Below are 18,795 nucleotides of genomic sequence, written 5' to 3'. Positions count from 1 at the left end.
CAGATTCTCTGAATCTTTTGATGATATTACGGACCTTAGATGCTGAAATCCCTAAATTCCTTGCAAAAGCTATTTGAGAAATGTTGTTCTTAAACTGTTAGACAATTTGCTCATGTCATTGTTCAAAGTGGTGACCCTCGCCCCATCCTTGTTTGTGAATGGTATTATTTTTTAGACTAAATATTATACAATATGGATTGCAGCACCATACTTTTTTGGGGGGACAGTGCATATTAACGAACATCTGCAACAATGCAGGTGCAAATATGACAGATTATAGCACAACTGCTCATTTACATCTGTTGTCCCCAGGCAGGTAACAGAAATAAATGAACAACTACAGAAGCACAAATAATTTTTTTAAAAAAACATCACATTAAAAAAGACTCGCTATAAGTGGTCACAGACTTGCTTAAGTTGTATCCACTTCTTAAGGTTCCTTGTGCATGTCTGTGATATTCAGATGGTGAGTGGTAGAGCGTTGTAATATTTAGTTGCCCTGACAAGAGAACTGTACGTCTATAAGGAACCTCGGTCTCCTCCAGCTGTTGCGCCTGTGCCAATCTCACCCACACACTTTTTAGTTTAATAAAATCATCCTAAGTGGTTGGGTCAAGTTCATGCAGAACTATAAAAACAAGACATGCATTTTTAAAAAGAATACAATTATTAAAAAGTTTAAAAATGTATGTTTGTTTAAAAAAGTGCAAAAATTAAATGAATGTTTGTTATCTAAAATTCTTATAGTTTCTTAAAAAGAGAGTCAATTGGTTTGATTGTGACCAAGTTGTTATGCAATATTCAATGTGTAAAAAACATTGAATGCAAGCACATCCTTGCAGCATTTAGTGTCATAAAACATCGTACCTGTCTAAAATTTTGGACATTAAAATTGACTGTTTTTGTGATTTGTTTGACATGTACACTGAATGTTATGTTGAGTCCAATGTCAACCCTATATTTCAAAATTCACTAACTAGAGAGAACTTCACACCTTCCAGAAGGATGGTGACTTTACTTATTTCATACAAGAGACCGTCTGTTTTGCATTACTTGACAAAAAAACATAAATGATACATTATTTGTACAAATAATTTAACTGAATATCTTTATTTGATTAGGACGGGGGTCGGCAACTCGCAGCTCTTTAGCGCCGCCATAGTGGCTCCCTGGAGCTTTTTAAAAAATGGATGAAAATGGAAAAAGATGAGGAAAAAATATATTTTTTGTTTTTATATGGTTTCTGTAGAACATGGGTGTCAAACTCTGGCCCACGGACCAATATTGGCCCGCCGTGTAATTTCACTTGGCCCTTGAGGCGATATCAAATTAACACTAGAGCTGGCCCGCCGATTATATACAGCGGCGGTTCCGCAGTAACACCGCATTCACCGCTAATTCTCAAACACTCCCGGGAGTCTCCCAAATTTCAGTGCCCCTCCCGAAAATCGTCACGTCCGCTTTTCATCCAGTCCAACGAGTGCTGGCCCAGTCACATAATATGTGCGGCTTCTGCACGCACACACAAGTGAATGCAACGCATACTTGATCAACAGCAATACAGGTTACACTGAGGGTGTTTTTACGGCCACCCTCAGTGTAACCTGTATCGCTGTTGATCAAGTATGCGTTGCATTCACGGGTGTGTGCGTACAGAAGCCGCACATATCTTGGGACTGGGCCGGCACGTTGTTAGAATGGATGAAAAGCGGACGTGACGACAGCTCGTAGAGGACGTTAAAGGCAGTGCCTTTAAGGCACGCCCCCAAGACTGTGGTCCGGGTGGACTACGAGATATAATGACTGATGAACACCTTTGTTGGATAATGAAGGTTGCCTCAGCTCAAAGCCTGAGCCCCGACATTAATGAACTAGCATCCAAGAAAAGATGCCAGGTATCTGGCTTGGGCACATCAGATTAGATCAGTGTGTTGCAAACTGAGCAGTTTAAGGTCCTGAATGGTTGGTTTATTCATTGTTATTTTATTTTCAAATGTAATAGCCTGTGGAAAAAGTTAATGTTGATATTTACTTCAGAAGGCTGCAAATAGAAAAGAGACATTCAATTTTTATTTAAATTGTATTTGATATGCCATTGATATTTTTTTATTATTATTATTATTATTAGAAACTCGATTTTGCATGTCACTATAAAGTTATATAAGCCTTGCTTGTTCAATATTCAATGCAAAACTTGTTTGGCTCCTTATTAAAAGGTTAATTTGTTCAACCTTGGCCCACGGCTTTGTTCCGTTTTAAATTTTGGCCCACTCTGTATTTGAGTTTGACACCCCTGCTATAGAAGGACAAACATGACACAAACCTTCCTAATTGTTAGAAATCCCACTGTTTACATTAAACATGCTTCACTGATGAGAGTATTTGGCTCACGCCATTTTGTCCTAATTTCGCACCGTACTTTGTTTACATGTGCAACTTTCTTTGATGCTGCCACAGAAAGACGTGTTTTATGCCACTCCTTTGTCTCTATTTGTCCACCAAACTTTTTATGCTGTGCACGAATCCACAAAGGTGAGCTTTGTGCATGACTGCAAGCTAATCGATGCTAACATGCTATTTATGCTAGCTGTATGTACATAATGCATCATTATGCCTCATATTTTATGTATATTTGAGGTCATTTTATTTGTACTTTCCGTTTCCTTCAATTTGAACACACATCTATACCTTTGGCCATTCTAAGCCAGTAATTTCCAGGAGTTATTACACCCGCTGAAAAGCCTCCGTTTTAGTAATGTTTTCCAAACTTATATACACATACCAGTGTTTCCCACACATTCATTTATTTGTGGCGGCCCGCCACGAAATAATTACGTCCGCCACAAATAAAAAGATTTAAAAAAAAATGTATCTTTATTTTTTTGTCCTGTCCAGCTTCTCAGGCAAATCATATAGTTGATGTAGATGCCCATATAGGCTGTTCAGATTTACTTTACAAAAGAGAAGTGTAGGATACTTCTCTTGTTGCCTAATTTGTATTTTACCACTACTGTTTTCTGTTTATTTGTTACTGACTGTGGCAGGACACCCCTGCCTGTTTCACTTTATGTTGCTGGTAAATAATATGGTTGTAGTAGTAGGCTAAAGTTAAATTATTTAGTATGCACTAATTAAAGGGGCAGAGCTTTAAGAGACATTTTAGCTTTTATATTTTATAAGATATATTTTTTGTAAGAACCACAATTAACAAATATATTTCAGTGAATAACTTATTGTTCAAATCTGTATATAAATATGTACATAAAGTGTTGTAATTATATTGTAAAATGGATGGATGGACGTTTAAAACAAAACTGTTATTAATTAGTAAGTATAAATTTTTTTAGCCTTTTTAGAGAAAATCATATTGTAGTAAATTATGCAAATTGCTCGATGTCATGGTGACCACGCCCATAGCCACAGGTATCTTGGCAGTTTATGGGAAACACTGCATACATACATGCACACACACATGCATACACTCATACATACACATATATACATACATACACATATATATACATACATACAGTGGGGCAAAAAAGTATTTAGTCAGCCACCCATTGACAATCAATGGGTGGCTGACTAAATACTTTTTTGCCCCACTGTACATACATACACATACATACATACACATATATATACACATACATACACTACCGTTCAAAAGTTTGGGGTCACCCAAACAATTTTGTGGAATAGCCTTCATTTCTAAGAACAAGAATAGACTGTCGAGTTTCAGATGAAAGTTATCTTTTCCTGGCCATTTTGAGCGTTTAATTGACCCCACAAATGTGATGCTCCAGAAACTCAATCTGCTCGAAGGAAGGTCAGTTTTGTAGCTTCTGTAACGAGCTAAACTGTTTTCAGATGTGTGAACATGATTGCACAAGGGTTTTCTAATCATCAATAAGCCTTCTGAGCCAATGAGCAAACACATTGTACCATTAGAACACTGGAGTGATAGTTGCTGGAAATGGGCCACTATACACCTATGTAGATATTGCAGCTAGAATATTCATTTACCACATTAGCAATGTATAGAGTGTATTTCTTTAAAGTTAAGACTAGTTTAAAGTTCTCTTCATTGAAAAGTACAGTGCTTTTCCTTCAAAAATAAGGACATTTCAATGTGACCCCAAACTTTTGAACGGTAGTGTACATACACACATACATACATACACATGTATTCATACATACACATATATATATATATACATACAAACACATATATACATACATACATACACATGTATATACATACACATATACATACACATACATTTTTACATTCACATTTATATACACACATATACATACATAATTTTTTATTTTATTTTTTTAATTTATTTGAAAATCAACCAAATTTTTTCTGAAAAAAGGAACATCTTGTATCCTCGAAAATATGTATTTTTTGTAATGCAATCTACCACATTATTTTTCTCAAATGGAGGGTCGTCTTGTCTCCTACAATATATATATCCTTTTTGTATTGCAATCTACCACACATTTTCTACAAAAAGGGTTGTCTTATATTCAAAATTACAGATTTTTTTAATGTAATCAACCATTTAACTGATATTGAATAGGATTTTCCAAAATTAGGGTTTGTCTTATATTTGAGTAAATATGGAATGTTTTAATTGTATTTAAGATAACCCACCAAGCTGAATCTACACATCTATTATAACAAAGGGCAGACGGGGCCCTAAGATTACAAAAGTGGAACTGAAGAGGATATACTCATCAGGAGAAAGGAAAGCACAACAAAACTAATCATCAAGTATGCACTCACTTCAATCTTTATTAACTTACATCTGCTCAGAGTTTTGACATTTGATTAATAAACTTGGATCAAACAAAGCACTGATTGCAAAACAGCGAAACAAGCTGAAGGAAGTGACAGATGTACTGAGGACAGAGACTACTAATAGAGGGAAACAGTATCAGGTAGGACAAAAGAGACATTAAGGCTGCCAAATATGACAAATGGAGTGAGGGTTGGGGGACAGAAGAAGCAACTAAATGGAAAAGGGGTTATTTTTAGAACCAGTGTCAAATATGACGCAGTAAGGACCAGGACAGGTTGGGAAGCAAGGGAATGTGTTTGGGAAATCAGGTCAAGGAGACTGGGTACATGCTTCCCTTCATTTCCAAAAAACTGCTTGTAAGTTTTGTATCCTTCCTTGATAGGCAAGTATGCAGGGTGAGGTAGAGAATAACAATTGGTGATGCTCTCTCTACACACTACACTGCTCTGATGTTTTTCTGTGGAATTGTATGCGTGTGAAGAACCACTTTTCTGATAAATCACACATCTTGGGTAACGCCCAGCCTCACTTCCTTCCCTTCTAGCAGCTTCCTGAAGGTGGCGATCTCTGCGTGCAGCTTGAGTTTAGTGTGAAGAAGTGCCTGGCAGTCTTTAAAATACTTGGTCATCTCAAGTTTGGTCTCGCAGAGCTGGGTTCCCAAGAGTACGATGACATCTTCCAGGATCCCCGTCTTCTCCATATGGGACACCTCCATGTCCTAGGTGCAGCTCAAGGCCGACAATGCGAGCCGTCAGGGTGTCACTCGAGCTCTGGATGTGTGTCAGCTGCCGAAGCAGGGTTGTAATTTCTCCCTTAATGGTCTTCTTTTGCTGCTCGTGTTTGCCAGCGTGATGCTTGAGAGTGTCAAACTTGCTCTTGTACCACTTCTAAGCCTCCTGGACGTTGTTTCTATCTCTGTCCGCATGTTGGGTGGGTTGGTCACGAGTTTAGGACGCTCTTCATTCAACTCGACAGTGATATCCATATCCTGCTAGTTCCTCAACCAAGAAAGATATTACATTACTGTTCCTTGACTTCAAGAAAGCCTTTGATTCCGTCAACAGAGAGGCCATGTTTATCATTGTACCCCGCTATGGTATTCCAGATGACATTGTTCTGGCCATTAAGGCTCTTTACACCAATACCAGCACAAGAGTTATCACCTCTGACGGAGAAACTGGGTCATTTGAAATCAGCGCTGGCGTTTTACAGGGAGACACTCTAGCCTCTTTTCTTTTTATCATCGACCTTCATTACGTCCTCCGCGTCTCTCTTGATGCTAACAACAACATGGGGCTGCTACTAAAGCCCCGGACTAGACGCAGACACCCGGCGAAATACATCACAGATTTGTATTTTGCAGATGACATTGCAATACCATCCAACTCGTCGGCAGATGCAGAGGTCCTTCTCCGTACTCTCAAGGATGCTGCTAACTATGTTGGTCTCCACGGCCACTCCCTGAAGACAGAATTTGTCTCAACCGAAACTGCTGTACAACTGTCCTCCAAATCTGGAGCCCCACTTAAGCAAGTTGACGATTTTAAGTACCTCAGTTCCTGGATCATGGATTCCGGTAATGACTTCCGTACCAGGAAAGCCCAACCCTGGAAAGCAAGTAATAAAATGGATAGCATATGGCACTCCAACCTGCTTAATTCACTCAAGCTAGACCTCTTCAAATCTGCCACTCATGTACGGCTCCGAGACCTGGACACTCAATGCACGCCTTTACAAACGCCTTGCGGTTGCTATACCAACCTGCTTCGAAGGGTTCAAGGTTTGTCGTGGCAGTCCCATCCCACCTTGGACCAAATATACGGCAACCTACCTCGAGCAAACACCCGTCTGAGCCAACATTGCGCACAGTTTGCTGGTCACTGCTTCCGTGCCAAGACGAAGCGGATATCACAGCTCGTCCTTTTGGAAACAATCTACCAGGGGTCGCCTCACCTACCCCGAAGTAATCGCACGGGACACTGGGATCCTTGTTTCAGAGCTGGGCTCTGCCATGGGTGACCCCGACTGCTGGCGAAGGGTTGTGCAAGGTTAGGTCTCTTGGCTACGGCCGCACATTGATGATGATGATGAGTTCCTCACCCAGCTTTAACTTCCACATCTACAGCTCCTATTCAATATAGCCTCACTCAATATCAACTGCCCACTTCCCATTGGTCAGAACCTCAATCAGATCATGCACCTCTTGAAATTTCAGTGCGTATTCTTGCACTCCTTGTAAAAACCCTGCAGAGTAGCCAGCGCCTCCTGAAGAGCAGCATTCGTCTGCTCAAGCACCTGCACCTTCGCAATGTACCCCGCAAACTTGACATTTAGCTCCTGCATCTCCTCTTTCTTGTTAGCTTAATGACAGTTTCGCAGATCCTGTTCCAAGAGGATCGAGGGGGCTCGGGACAGACAGGCTCTGTACCCGTATTGCCCCCATAGCCGCTGACCTGCAAGCTCTTCTGGCTGTAAGATACACTCTTCATGTTGCCAGAGATGTGGGACTTCTCTTTTTGTGGCCCTCCCTAGTCACTGAAGTAATTTTATATACCAACAAAAAAAAGCCTTAAAACTCCAGGCATGTGAGCACCTTTTGAGAAAAAAAGAGGAAAACTAACAAAAAAAAGAGGAACATTTCTATCGGCACTAAGTGCGGCAATTTTTTTTTTATAAATCAAGACTACATTTTCTGCAATTGGGTGCTATATTATATATTATTACTATATTTTACCTTTGGATGTATTCTCATCTACCAACCTATTTGGCTGTCTTTTGGACACATGTCCCTGAAATGTAAAACAGAATTGTTTTGTTTTTTTAAGAAGATAATTTACTAACATTATCATTTCAAATGTAATGTAAAAACATACAGTACAGGCCAAAAGTTTGGACACACCTTCTCCTCATTCAATGGGTTTTCTTTATGTTCATGACTATTTACATTGTAGATTGTCACTGAAAGCATCAAAACTATGAATAAACACATGTGGAGTAATGTACTTAATAAAAAAAGGTGATATAACTGAAAACATGTTTTATATTCTAGCTTCTTCAAAATAGCCACCCTTTGCTCTACGTACTGCTTTGCACACTCTTGGCATTCTCTCGATGAGTTTCAAGCACACCTATGAGGCGAAAACCATTTCAGGTGACTACCTCTTGAAGCTCAATAAAGAAAATAAAGAAAACGCACTGAATGAGAAGTTGTGTCCAAACTTCTGGCCAGTACTGTACATGAGGAGAACTCAGAAAACGTTTACCATTTGGCAACTCTATCCTATAGCCACACCACAATGACACCACCTCCCTGGCTACGAATAAATACTCTAGAACAGTGGTTCTTAACCTGGGTTTGATCGAACCCTAGGGGTTCGGTGAGTCTGCCTCAGGGGTTCGGCGGAGCCTCTGTCACGGAGGTAAAGACACATCCGACTTATCGTGTAAATAAAAACTTCTCCCTATCGCCGTTTTATGGATACCCCCAAACAATTTTCCCTCTAATTTTCCATCTGATTTGCAGGTTGTTTGATTGAAACTTTTACTAGTAAATTGCAAAGGACACAGTGCAGTACATATTCCGTACAATTGACCACTAAATGGTAACACCTGAATACGTTTTTCAACTTGTTTAAGTCGGGGTCCACGTTAATCAATTCATGGTCATGTGTGTAAGGTGCGTAATTTATTGTGAGTTCATGCACTGTGTTGGTTTTGTTCTTTAAACAAGGTGATGCTCATGCACGGTTCATTTTGTGCACCAGTAAAAAAACATGACTTTTTCTTGAATTTGAAAAAAAACATTTTATTTTTCACTAAAGAAGGGTTCGGTGAATGCACATATGAAACTGGTGGGGTTCGGTACCTCCAACAAAGTTAAGAACCACTGCTCTAGAACTACAACTCGTTCAAAAATAGCAGTGTTCGGATTGTAATAATTCAAATATGATTATTAACAAAGTAGAAAGCCGTCAACGTTGTGGCTTGTAGAGCGAACGCAGGCGACAACAAGCAGCTAGATGATGCTAACTAGCTAGCTTGTTTCAGCACCCCTGATAGTTTCCCTGTCCTGCATTTCAGTGCGGCGTTTAGGCCAGAGAAACAGCGAGTACCTGCAGCTGAGGCTAATAGGCAACAGATTTTGTTTGGATACCATTTTTTTGATATTAAATTTTTTTTTAAACGCGGAAGTGATATTTTTAATGTTTAAAAATTTGGATTTCTGCGTTTTTGTAGACATTTCACATGGCTGAAACTCGTACTGGACAGTGAGCGTTTGTACATTATTAGCCAACGATGTAATATTAGCGCCAGTTAAAAGGACAACTACTGTTCTTTTTGCAGCAATATGTCAAATACTTAATCACTTAAACAATTGGATATTTCATTCAACAATAGCAAGATTGAGTGGGCCAGGAAAACTAGTGTGCTATGGCAACAGGTTCTCCAGCACAACTACACGCTGACCTTTTGGGTGTTGTGGGCTGAAGAATTTGCCATTGTTTCATAATACAACATCGAATTACTGAAATGGTCTAGACTTTTCAGATTACTGCAACCCATTGATGCACAAAATACGATACCTTGCTGGCTACTTCAGAATCTTCCCTAAGGGTTTTTCCAAATTTCGGCATGAAACACAAAATTTTAACAACACAATTTTAAGTAGTTGGAGGAATGTTTACTAGAGTGAACAATATGTGTTACAAGTTTAATTGAAGAAACACATTGGTCAGAAAAACTACTGGATAAAATAAGATTTTGTGAACGATATAAATTATATTCTTAATTAAATTTAACCATGTAGTAACATATTTCGATACTGTTTTAAAGTATTGCAAGAACAGTAAACCTCTTGACTTCAAACATATTTTTAGAAACATTATATAACTTATAGCCACATAATATTGCTATTAGTGTTGTCCCGATACCAATATTTTGGTACTGGTACCAAAATGTATTTCGATACTTTTCTAAATAATGGGGGCCACAAAAATTGGCATTATTGGCTTTTTTTTTTTCAAACAAAAAATCTTAGGGTACATTAAACATATGTTTCTTATTGCAAGTTTGTCCTTAAATAAAATAGTGAACATACAAGACAACTGGTCTTTTATTAGTAAGTAAGCAAACAAAGGCTCCCAATTTAGCCGCTGACATATGCAGTAACATATTGTGTCATTTCTCATTCTATTATTTTGTCAAAATGATTAAGGACAAGTGGTAGAAAATGAATTATTAATCTACTTGTTCATTTACTGTTAATATCTGGTTATTTTCTCTTTTAACATGTTCTATTTACACTTATGTTAAAATGTAATACTCACTTATTCTTCTGTTTTGATGCTTTACATTAGTTTTGGATGTTACCACAAATTTAGGTATCAATCCGATACCAAGTAGTTACAGGATCATGCATTGGTCATATATACATATATACATTTTAAAAAAACGAAAAAAGATTTTGTGATGCTAAAAAATATCTATGTAATCATAGTAGTATGGACGTGATACGCTCCTGTACTTGGTATCATTACAGTGGGTATTAGGTGTAGCTCCACCAATGGCGTTTGTTTACATTGTGACGCCGGTGAGCTACGGTGTGTAGTGAAGCATGTTTAGCTATTCCTCGTCCTGCAGGGATGATACTTGTAAGAAACTCACTTTATTTGTCGCCATGGAGGCCGGGGGCTGGGGGACCGGTAATTTTTAGAGGCGGTATAGTATCGAATATGATTCATTAGTATCGCGGTACTATACCAATACCGGTATACTGTACAACCCTAATTGTTACATTCCAATAAAAATGTAATTTACATTCCAATATATACATTACTGTAGATCAGTAGCTGCTGCTGGTCTTTCAAGTAGTGGAAGCTCATTTTCAGATACTTTCTAAAACACAAATATAGAGCTGCAACTAACGATTAATTTGATAATCGATTAATCTGTCGATTATTACTTCGATTAATAATCAGATATCAATCAATCAATGTTTATTTATATAGCCCTAAATCACAAGTGTCTCAAAGGGCTGATAAAAGAGACAAACTACATTTCTATCCTATCCAGTATTTTATTGAAAAAAAACAGCATACTGGCACCATACTTATTGTGATTATTGTTTCTCAGCTGTTTGTAAATGTTGCAGTTTATAAATAAAGGTTTATTAAAAAATTTAAATAAAAAAAAAAAACTGTGCATGCGCATAGCATAGATCAAACGAATCGATGACTAAATTAATCGGCAACTATTTTAATAATCGATTTTAATCGATTTAATTGATTAGTTGTTGCAGCCCTACAGAAATACAGTCTCCAATAACATAAAATACACACAAGATTTTACAAGAGAACGCCACTTAGAATATTGTAAAACTATCCATATCAACACGGAGCAATGGAACGAAATTTGAAAAATACTCTGGCAGTTGTTTATATTTCAAGATCACCATTCTCTTACTATGCTGTAAATCAAAAAGGGATTCAGCCTGAGACAGATCATCCAATCATCATGCAGCAGCTCAGCGTCCAGACCGCCCGAGGCCAAGCACACTTTCAATTCACTTAGAGACGCGCAGCGTCCGATGGGCAGGACAAAGACGAGGATTTATCCAATAACTGTCTAGTTTGGCTGCAGTGGAACGACCTACTTCCCCCATTCAAGTCAATGGACGCTCAGCTTCAACACTGTTTAATGCAGCGTTCCGCTACCACAGGGGTCGGCAACACGCGGCTCCGGAGCCGCATGCGACTCCTTGACCACTCTGATGCGGCTCAGCTACATACGTGCCGACTCCCCCGATTTTCCCAGGAGAATTATGGATCTCAGTGTCTCTCATAGATTACTCCCAGGGAAACAATAATCCTATTTACACTCTAATTACTAAATAAAGGGTGTGCTCCAATTGCACTGCAGTAATTGTCCTCTATAGCATTTACATACAGCGTGCCAGTCCAGCCACATGTTGCATGTTGTTATTACTTGCACACACAGGAGACAGCAAAGCATACTTACTCATCAGCCACACAGTTTACACTGACGGTAGCCGTATCAAACAACTTTAACATTGTTACGTTACAAATATGCGCCACACTGTGAACCCACACCAAAAAAGAATGAAAAACACATTTCTGGAGAACATCCCACCGTAACACAACATAAACACAACACAACCATTACCCAGAATCCCATGCAGCCCTAACTCTTCCGGTCTACATTATACACCCCCGCTACCACCAAATCCCCCCACACATCAACCCCCCCCCCCCCCTCCCTCTCCGTGCGTTGGTTGAGCGGAAGAGTTAGGGCTGCATGGGATTCTGGGTATTGGTACCGTCAGTGTAAGATGTGTGGCTGCTGAGGTAGTAGCCTTGCTGTCACTTACGTGAGCAAGCTGAAATTGCATTCTACGTGTGGTCGAGCAGGTACACTGTTAGGGCAGACTGTAGAGGGCGCCAAATGCAGTGTCATCACGCTCTGATATTCGGGAGTCTCCCGGGAAAAATGAGAGGGTTGGCAAGTATGACGCTAGCAAGCGGCATTCATTCAAAACTCGCGGGCTGCACTAACATCAAATTTCCACATTAAAGTGCGTGCCGGTACGTGTGTCGGAGACCCCTGGTTAACATAGCACAAAGCATTAAAGCTTTGTATGCGGTGTTTTTCATTTTAAATTTTTTTTGTGGCTCCAATTACTTTCTTTAATTTGTGAAACTTGCCAAAATGGCTCTTTGAGTGGTAAAGGTTGCCGACCCTGCGCTACCACAATGCATGAGAAGAAAATCGCATCCGCTGTCAACAAAGTATCTGATTCTGAAAAAAAGTTCAACCCAAAAACTCGCCAAAACAACAGCAGCAACTCGCTCTCTCTTTCATATGCGCTCTCTGTCCCTGGCGCCAACACGCACAGCTTGTGATGCGTTCACGGCCACACAAACATTCAGAAAACTCTTTGGTTTGAGGTTTTCAATATCAGTAAAATAGACGTAGTGTTATTCTCAAATCAAGTCTTAATAGAAATCATTTTCTAGACAATATTAAATGGAGAGCAGCAGGGAAAGGAAGTACCGTATTTTCCAGACTATAAGGCGCACTTAAAATCCTTTTTCTTCTCAAAACTCGACAGTGAGCCTTATAAACCGGTGCGCCTAATGTACGGAATAATTCTGGTTTTGCTTACCGACCTCGAAGCAATTTTATTTGATACATGGTGTAGTAAGTGTGACCAGTAGATGGCAGTCCAAACAGAAATATGCGTAGACTGCACTATGATGGCAATATGACTCAAGTAAACAACACTAACATTTTAAATGTTCTATTGAGAATATAGAACATTACACACGGCGCTCAAAAATCTATCAAAATGTTTTAGTACGACTTTGGTAAGCTATGAAGCCGCAGCACTTGATGTGCTTCAACATACAAGTATTATTATGGTGTGTGTGTATAAGGTAAGACATTATCTGGGGTTTTGTTTCACGATATTAAGCAAAAGCAACTTTTCTTACCTTCTGGTACCTGCTGATCTGTATTAAGGATCTGCATAAATCCTGAAAAGTTGTGCATGTCCACCTTTGTAGTTCGTAGCTGATAAGCTTTTTCTTTACTTGTTATGGAACATTCACCCTCTGCTGTTGCCATTTCTAATATAAAGTAGTGTAAAGTTCTTACTTATTATATCTGTCAGTAAACTCGCCATGAAAGCGCTAAAACATACTGGTCTAGTGAGTTTACATTATTCACCCAAGGAACTTGAGTTATTAGAGAGTTCCGGTCGGACGATTTTTCACGGGACACATTTCCGGATGAGGAAATGCTGCTTCATTATTGATTTAAGTAAAGTCTGAATGTCATTAAAACAGTTTTCTTCCACTCCCGCCCTTGCACGCTACAACAAAGATGACGGGGAGAAGACGCTGCCGAAGGTGAGCCACGTAAATAAGACCGCCCACAAAACAGCGCATCCGGAAGCGACTGTCAGAAAGCGGCTTGAAGATGATATGTAAAACATAATCTATGCAACATTTTGACCAAAGAACCACCATTACATGTTATGTAGACCACAAGGAAGTGTTCTACATTTAGAAAAAAATTATTACTTTTTTAATGCGTCTTATAATCCGGTGTGCCCTATGGACCGGAAATTACGTTAGTCATCTTAGCTGTGAGCACAAAATGTGCAAAAATAAATGTTGAACCTAAGCGGCTCTCAATACTGTTCAGGAGTTTATGGTCAAATGTCCTGACGTGTCACTCACTTTGACATACTGTCCTGCGAAGTCGGAAACCTCTGAAGTGAAGCAGCCGGAGGCATCCACCGGGCAGATAGGAGCCTGGTCTCGTTGGATGATGTTGTATTCGGTGCACACCCTGTGATCGTCCTACACGGGGAAAACATTGATTATGATAACCAATTTCCTTCACACGGTTAGTCACCGCCACAAATATCATTGACCTCAGCACAAGGCTGTTTTCATAAATGTAAGATTGTGTCTCTATAGTGACATTACCTCAATAGTAATAGCCATCATTTTCATTAGGTATTTTTTCTTCTCCTTATCATTTCCACAAAGTAGATTAAACTCTAAATAAGTCATTACTCAAACTCATTGGCATGCTGTCTCGTAAGCCCTAAAGACACATTATGACTCCTTACTGAATTCCGTGTCTGGCTAGATCCCCTTTGCGAGCTCAAACAAACACTGCTGAAATGTGACGACTTGGCGTGAAGGATCTAATTGTGGTCTAACTGTAAATGTGTTCTGTATTTAAACACCCTGGATGGCTAACGGGGGTCGTTTGGCTTCTTGTCACTCAGTGGCCTAGTGGTTAGAGTGTCCGCCCTGAGATCGGCAGGTTGTGAGTTCAAACCTCGGCCGAGTCATACCAAAGACTATAAAAATGGGACCCATTACCTCCCTGCTTGGCACTCAGCATCAAGGGTTGGATATAAATCCCAGGTATTATTATTATTATTATTAAATCACCAAAAATGATTCCCGGGCGCGGCTACTGCTGCTGCCCACAGCTCCCCTCACCTCCCAGGGGGTGAACAAGGGGATGGGTCAAATGCAGAGGACAAATTTCCCCACACCTAGTGTGTGTGTGACAATCATTGGTACTTTAACTTTAACTTAACATGAGTGAAGAAAAATGTAAGTCTGTGTTAGTTTTTTCATTTCTTTAGAGCAAAAAAGAAATACATTGATAAAAAATTTGACCAATTTTTTTTCCCCAGGAATGTCATTTTTAAAAATGAATACTGCAGCATTTAGAAAACATTTTAGAAAAGGCTTGTTAGGGTTTGGTTTGACAGTCTATTTGGTAAATAGGCTGGGATGTGGCTGTGGTGGCAGTAAAACATAGACAGCTGCCTACAGCCTTGAAGCAGCCCTGCCACCTTGAATGAATGAAATGAGTTTATTTTGGTCATATAATCAACCATTTTGTGTGATCAATTTATCAGCACAGATTATAAATATTAACAATCATACACATACACACAAGCAAAAGAATGACCGAAAAAGGAATAGGCTGAAGCCAAGGCATACATTTGCCTATCCTATACATGCACTGAAAATTAGATTTCCTGGAACATCAACGTTCAAACAAATAAATGGGATGAAAGTAATTGTTGCTATATTTTATTAATTTTCCATTATTTCACCTTTCAAGGCTTTCTTAAACCTTAACAAAGAACTACATGTCTTCAACTCATCACTGAGCTTGTTCCACCATTTAACTCCTAAAACTGAAATACATTTGTATTTTATATTCCTTCTTACCTTACATATTTCAAAAATCAATATCCCCTGTAAAATAGTTTTCTCCTCTTAATTTAAATAACCTAAAAATACAAGCTGGAAGGCTGTTCTTTACTCGAAACACAATTTGCATTGTTTTTAGAAACAATATCTGAACATTTTAACACATTAGGACTTGTGAATAATGGATTGGTAGGTTCATAGTAGCACACTTTGTGTATTATTCTAATTACCCTTTTTTGAGGTTGAACTATTGAGTCTGTTTGTTTTATAAACATCCCCCCAAATTTCAACACAATATGTTAGATATAGAAAAATAAAATAATAATATAACACATGCAGACATTTTTTATTCAGCATGTGTCTTACTTTATAAAGAATAGCAATGAATTTGGATATTTTTCCCTTAATATATTAAATCTGCGGTTTCCAACATAATTTATGATCAATTATTATTCCCAAGAACTTAGTTTCATATACTCTATCAATTTCCACTTGATTTCATTTTAATTTTGCTTCACAATTGGACAAGGTCTTCTACCTCCATTAGCAATGACGGGATACCTCTGATACAGTAGCGTGACTTCTCCACTCGCACAGCGTATTCAATACAAGTATTGAACACTGCACAGCTATAAATTATCAAACAGATTCAAGTCCATACTTACGGCTCCAAAGTAAGGTGCCTGATGGACCACTCCTGTGCCCTCATCCTCTTTGACGTAGTTATCTGTCACCACTTGGAATGCTCCTTTGTCACCACACTAGACAAAAAGTGAATGGAAAAAAGGTAAATTTGCAAAAAGACATGTGACGTAATTGGGGAGAAAGGTAGGATTAGTTTATGACAACACATAAAAAGTGTGAGAGAGCAACAGAGTTTACAAACCTTGGCAAAGTAATTGAAAAGAGGCTTGTATTTCTTTCCCCTCAGTGTTTTGCCAGGAAATCTGGAAATGCAGGGAACACACTTCAAGTTGGATGTCAGGGATTGCACAAAGCGTATTAAAACTTTTCAGAAAACAGTTAAGAGGAAGAAGAAGTTGGAAAAAGCCAAACTTAGAAAACACAATCCCACAGGAGACCTTGCATGCACTGCACCTAAATACGTTTTATTATGATTGTATCGAGTTATTTACTGGTTTCACAAAGTTTTCACTCATTTTAATTACACATAATTATGTAGAAGTACTTAGGCTCAGTGGTTCATGCAGTATTAGCATTTATGCTCATTTGCAGCTTCTGTGGCTCACAAAATCATAATAAAATGTTTTAACCAGTCAAAAAAAAGATACACTATATTGCCAAAAGTATTTGGCCACCTGCCTTGACTCACATATGAACTAGAAGTGCCATCCCATTCCTAACCCATAGGGTTCAATAAGATGTCGGTCCACCTTTTGCAGCTATTACAGCTTCAACTCTTCTGGGAAGGCTGTCCACAAGGTTGCGGAGTGTGTTTATAGGAATTTTCCACCATTCTTCCAAAAGCGCATTGGTGAGGTCACACACTGATGTTGGTCGAGAAGGCCTGGCTCTCAGTCTCCGTTCTAATTCATCCCAAAGGTGTTCTATCGGGTTCAGGTCAGGACTCTGTGCAGGTCAGTCAAGGTCATCCACATCAGACTCTGTCATCCATGACCTCGCTTTGTTCACTGGTGCACAGTCATGTTGGAAGAGGAAGGGGCCCGCTCCAAACTGTTCCCACAAGGTTGGGAGCATGGAATTGTCCAAAATGGTTTGGTATCCTGGAGCATTCAAAGTTTCTTTCACTGAAAAACAACCCCACACCATAATTCCTTCTCCACCAAATTTCACCACCTCCAAACCAAGACGTCTATCAGATTGCCAGGAAAAGCGTGATTCATCACTCCAGAGAACGCGTCTCCACTGCTCAAGAGTCCAGTGCCGACGTGCTTTACACAACTGCGTCCGACGCTTTGCATTGGACTTGGTGATGTATGGCTTAGATGCAGCTGTTCGGCCATGGAAACCCATTCCATGAAGTTCTCTGCGTACTGTACGTGGGCTAATTGGAAGGTCACATGAAATTTGGAGCTCTGTAGCAACTGACTGTGCAGAAAGTCGTCGACCTCTTTGCACTATGCGCTTCAGCATCCGCTGACCCCTCTGTCAATTTACATGTCCTACCACTTGGTGGCTGAGTTGCTGTTGTTCCCAAACTCTTCCATTTTCTTATAATAAAGCCGACAGTTGACTTTGGAATATTTAGGAGCGAGGAAGTTTCACGAGTGGATTTGTTGCACAGGTGGGATCCTATGACAGTTCCACACTGGAAATCACTGAGCTCCTGAGAGCGGCCCATTCCTTCACAAATGTTTGTAGAAACAGTCTCCATGCCTAAGTGCTTGATTTTATACTCATGTGCCAAGTGATTAGGACACCTGATTCTGATCATTAAGTTTGAGTTTGAGTTTATTTCGAACATGCAAGCATACAACATGATACATCACAATTTCCAGTTTCTCTTTTCAACATGTTCGAAAAGGAGTAGAAAGTAGTAGATCTTATTTAATCCTACCCCTTTTCTTTACATAAATAAATGATAATGATAAATGGGTTATACTTGTATAGCGCTTTTCTACCTTCAAGGTACTCAAAGCGCTTTGACACTATTTCCACATTTACCCATTCACACACACATTCACACACTGATGGCGGGAGCTGCCATGCAAGGCGCTAACCAGCACCCATCAGGAGCAAGGGTGAAGTGTCTTGCCCAAGGACACAACGGACGTGACTAGGATGGTAGAAGGTGGGGATTGAACCCCAGTAACCAGCAACCCTCCGATTGCTGGCACGGCCACTCTACCAACTTCACCACGCCAGTTGCTAAAACTTTTTGGTTCACTTCCTGTTCACAATTTATTCACAATAAACTCCCTATGTAATCACAATAAAAATAAATAAATACATAATAGTAAGAATTTAATAATAATAATTGGTGAAGTAAGTCATATTTCATATGATGAGATAAGTAAGATTACTTTAAGAATGAATGAATGGATGGATGAAATAAATTGAGAATGTTTATCATGGTTCTTCTTCTTTGTACTTTGTAAACACTTTAAGTTTGAAGAGTTTCTTGAAGTGGATCATATTAGTACATTGTTTGATTGCTTTGCTAAATCCATTCCATAATTGAATTCCACATACTGATATACTGAAGGTCTTAAGTGTTGTACGTGCGTACAAAT

The 18,795-nt window shown here is 39.2% G+C and overlaps 1 protein-coding gene and 1 pseudogene across 1 annotated transcript in view; both read right to left on the bottom strand.

Annotated features, from left to right (window-relative positions):
- Nucleotides 1–18,795, bottom strand: part of LOC133643563 (isoleucine--tRNA ligase, cytoplasmic-like) — a 144,789-nt gene that overhangs the window by 90,067 nt on the left and 35,927 nt on the right. The window contains exons 9-11 of the mRNA XM_062038213.1: nucleotides 16,467–16,527; nucleotides 16,246–16,341; nucleotides 14,072–14,194 (exon numbers count right to left, since the gene is read on the bottom strand). Of these exons, the coding sequence (XP_061894197.1) occupies nucleotides 14,072–14,194; nucleotides 16,246–16,341; nucleotides 16,467–16,527 (280 nt within the window). The remainder of the gene's footprint in view (nucleotides 1–14,071; nucleotides 14,195–16,245; nucleotides 16,342–16,466; nucleotides 16,528–18,795) is intronic.
- LOC133643086 (vimentin-like) lies at nucleotides 5,002–7,300 on the bottom strand (annotated as a pseudogene).

The sequence above is a fragment of the Entelurus aequoreus genome, linkage group LG26, assembly GCF_033978785.1.
Source record: "Entelurus aequoreus isolate RoL-2023_Sb linkage group LG26, RoL_Eaeq_v1.1, whole genome shotgun sequence".
NCBI lineage: Eukaryota > Metazoa > Chordata > Actinopteri > Syngnathiformes > Syngnathidae > Entelurus > Entelurus aequoreus.
The sequence above is the reverse complement of the archived record's forward strand: the minus strand, read 5'-3'. Positions and strand labels throughout refer to the sequence as shown.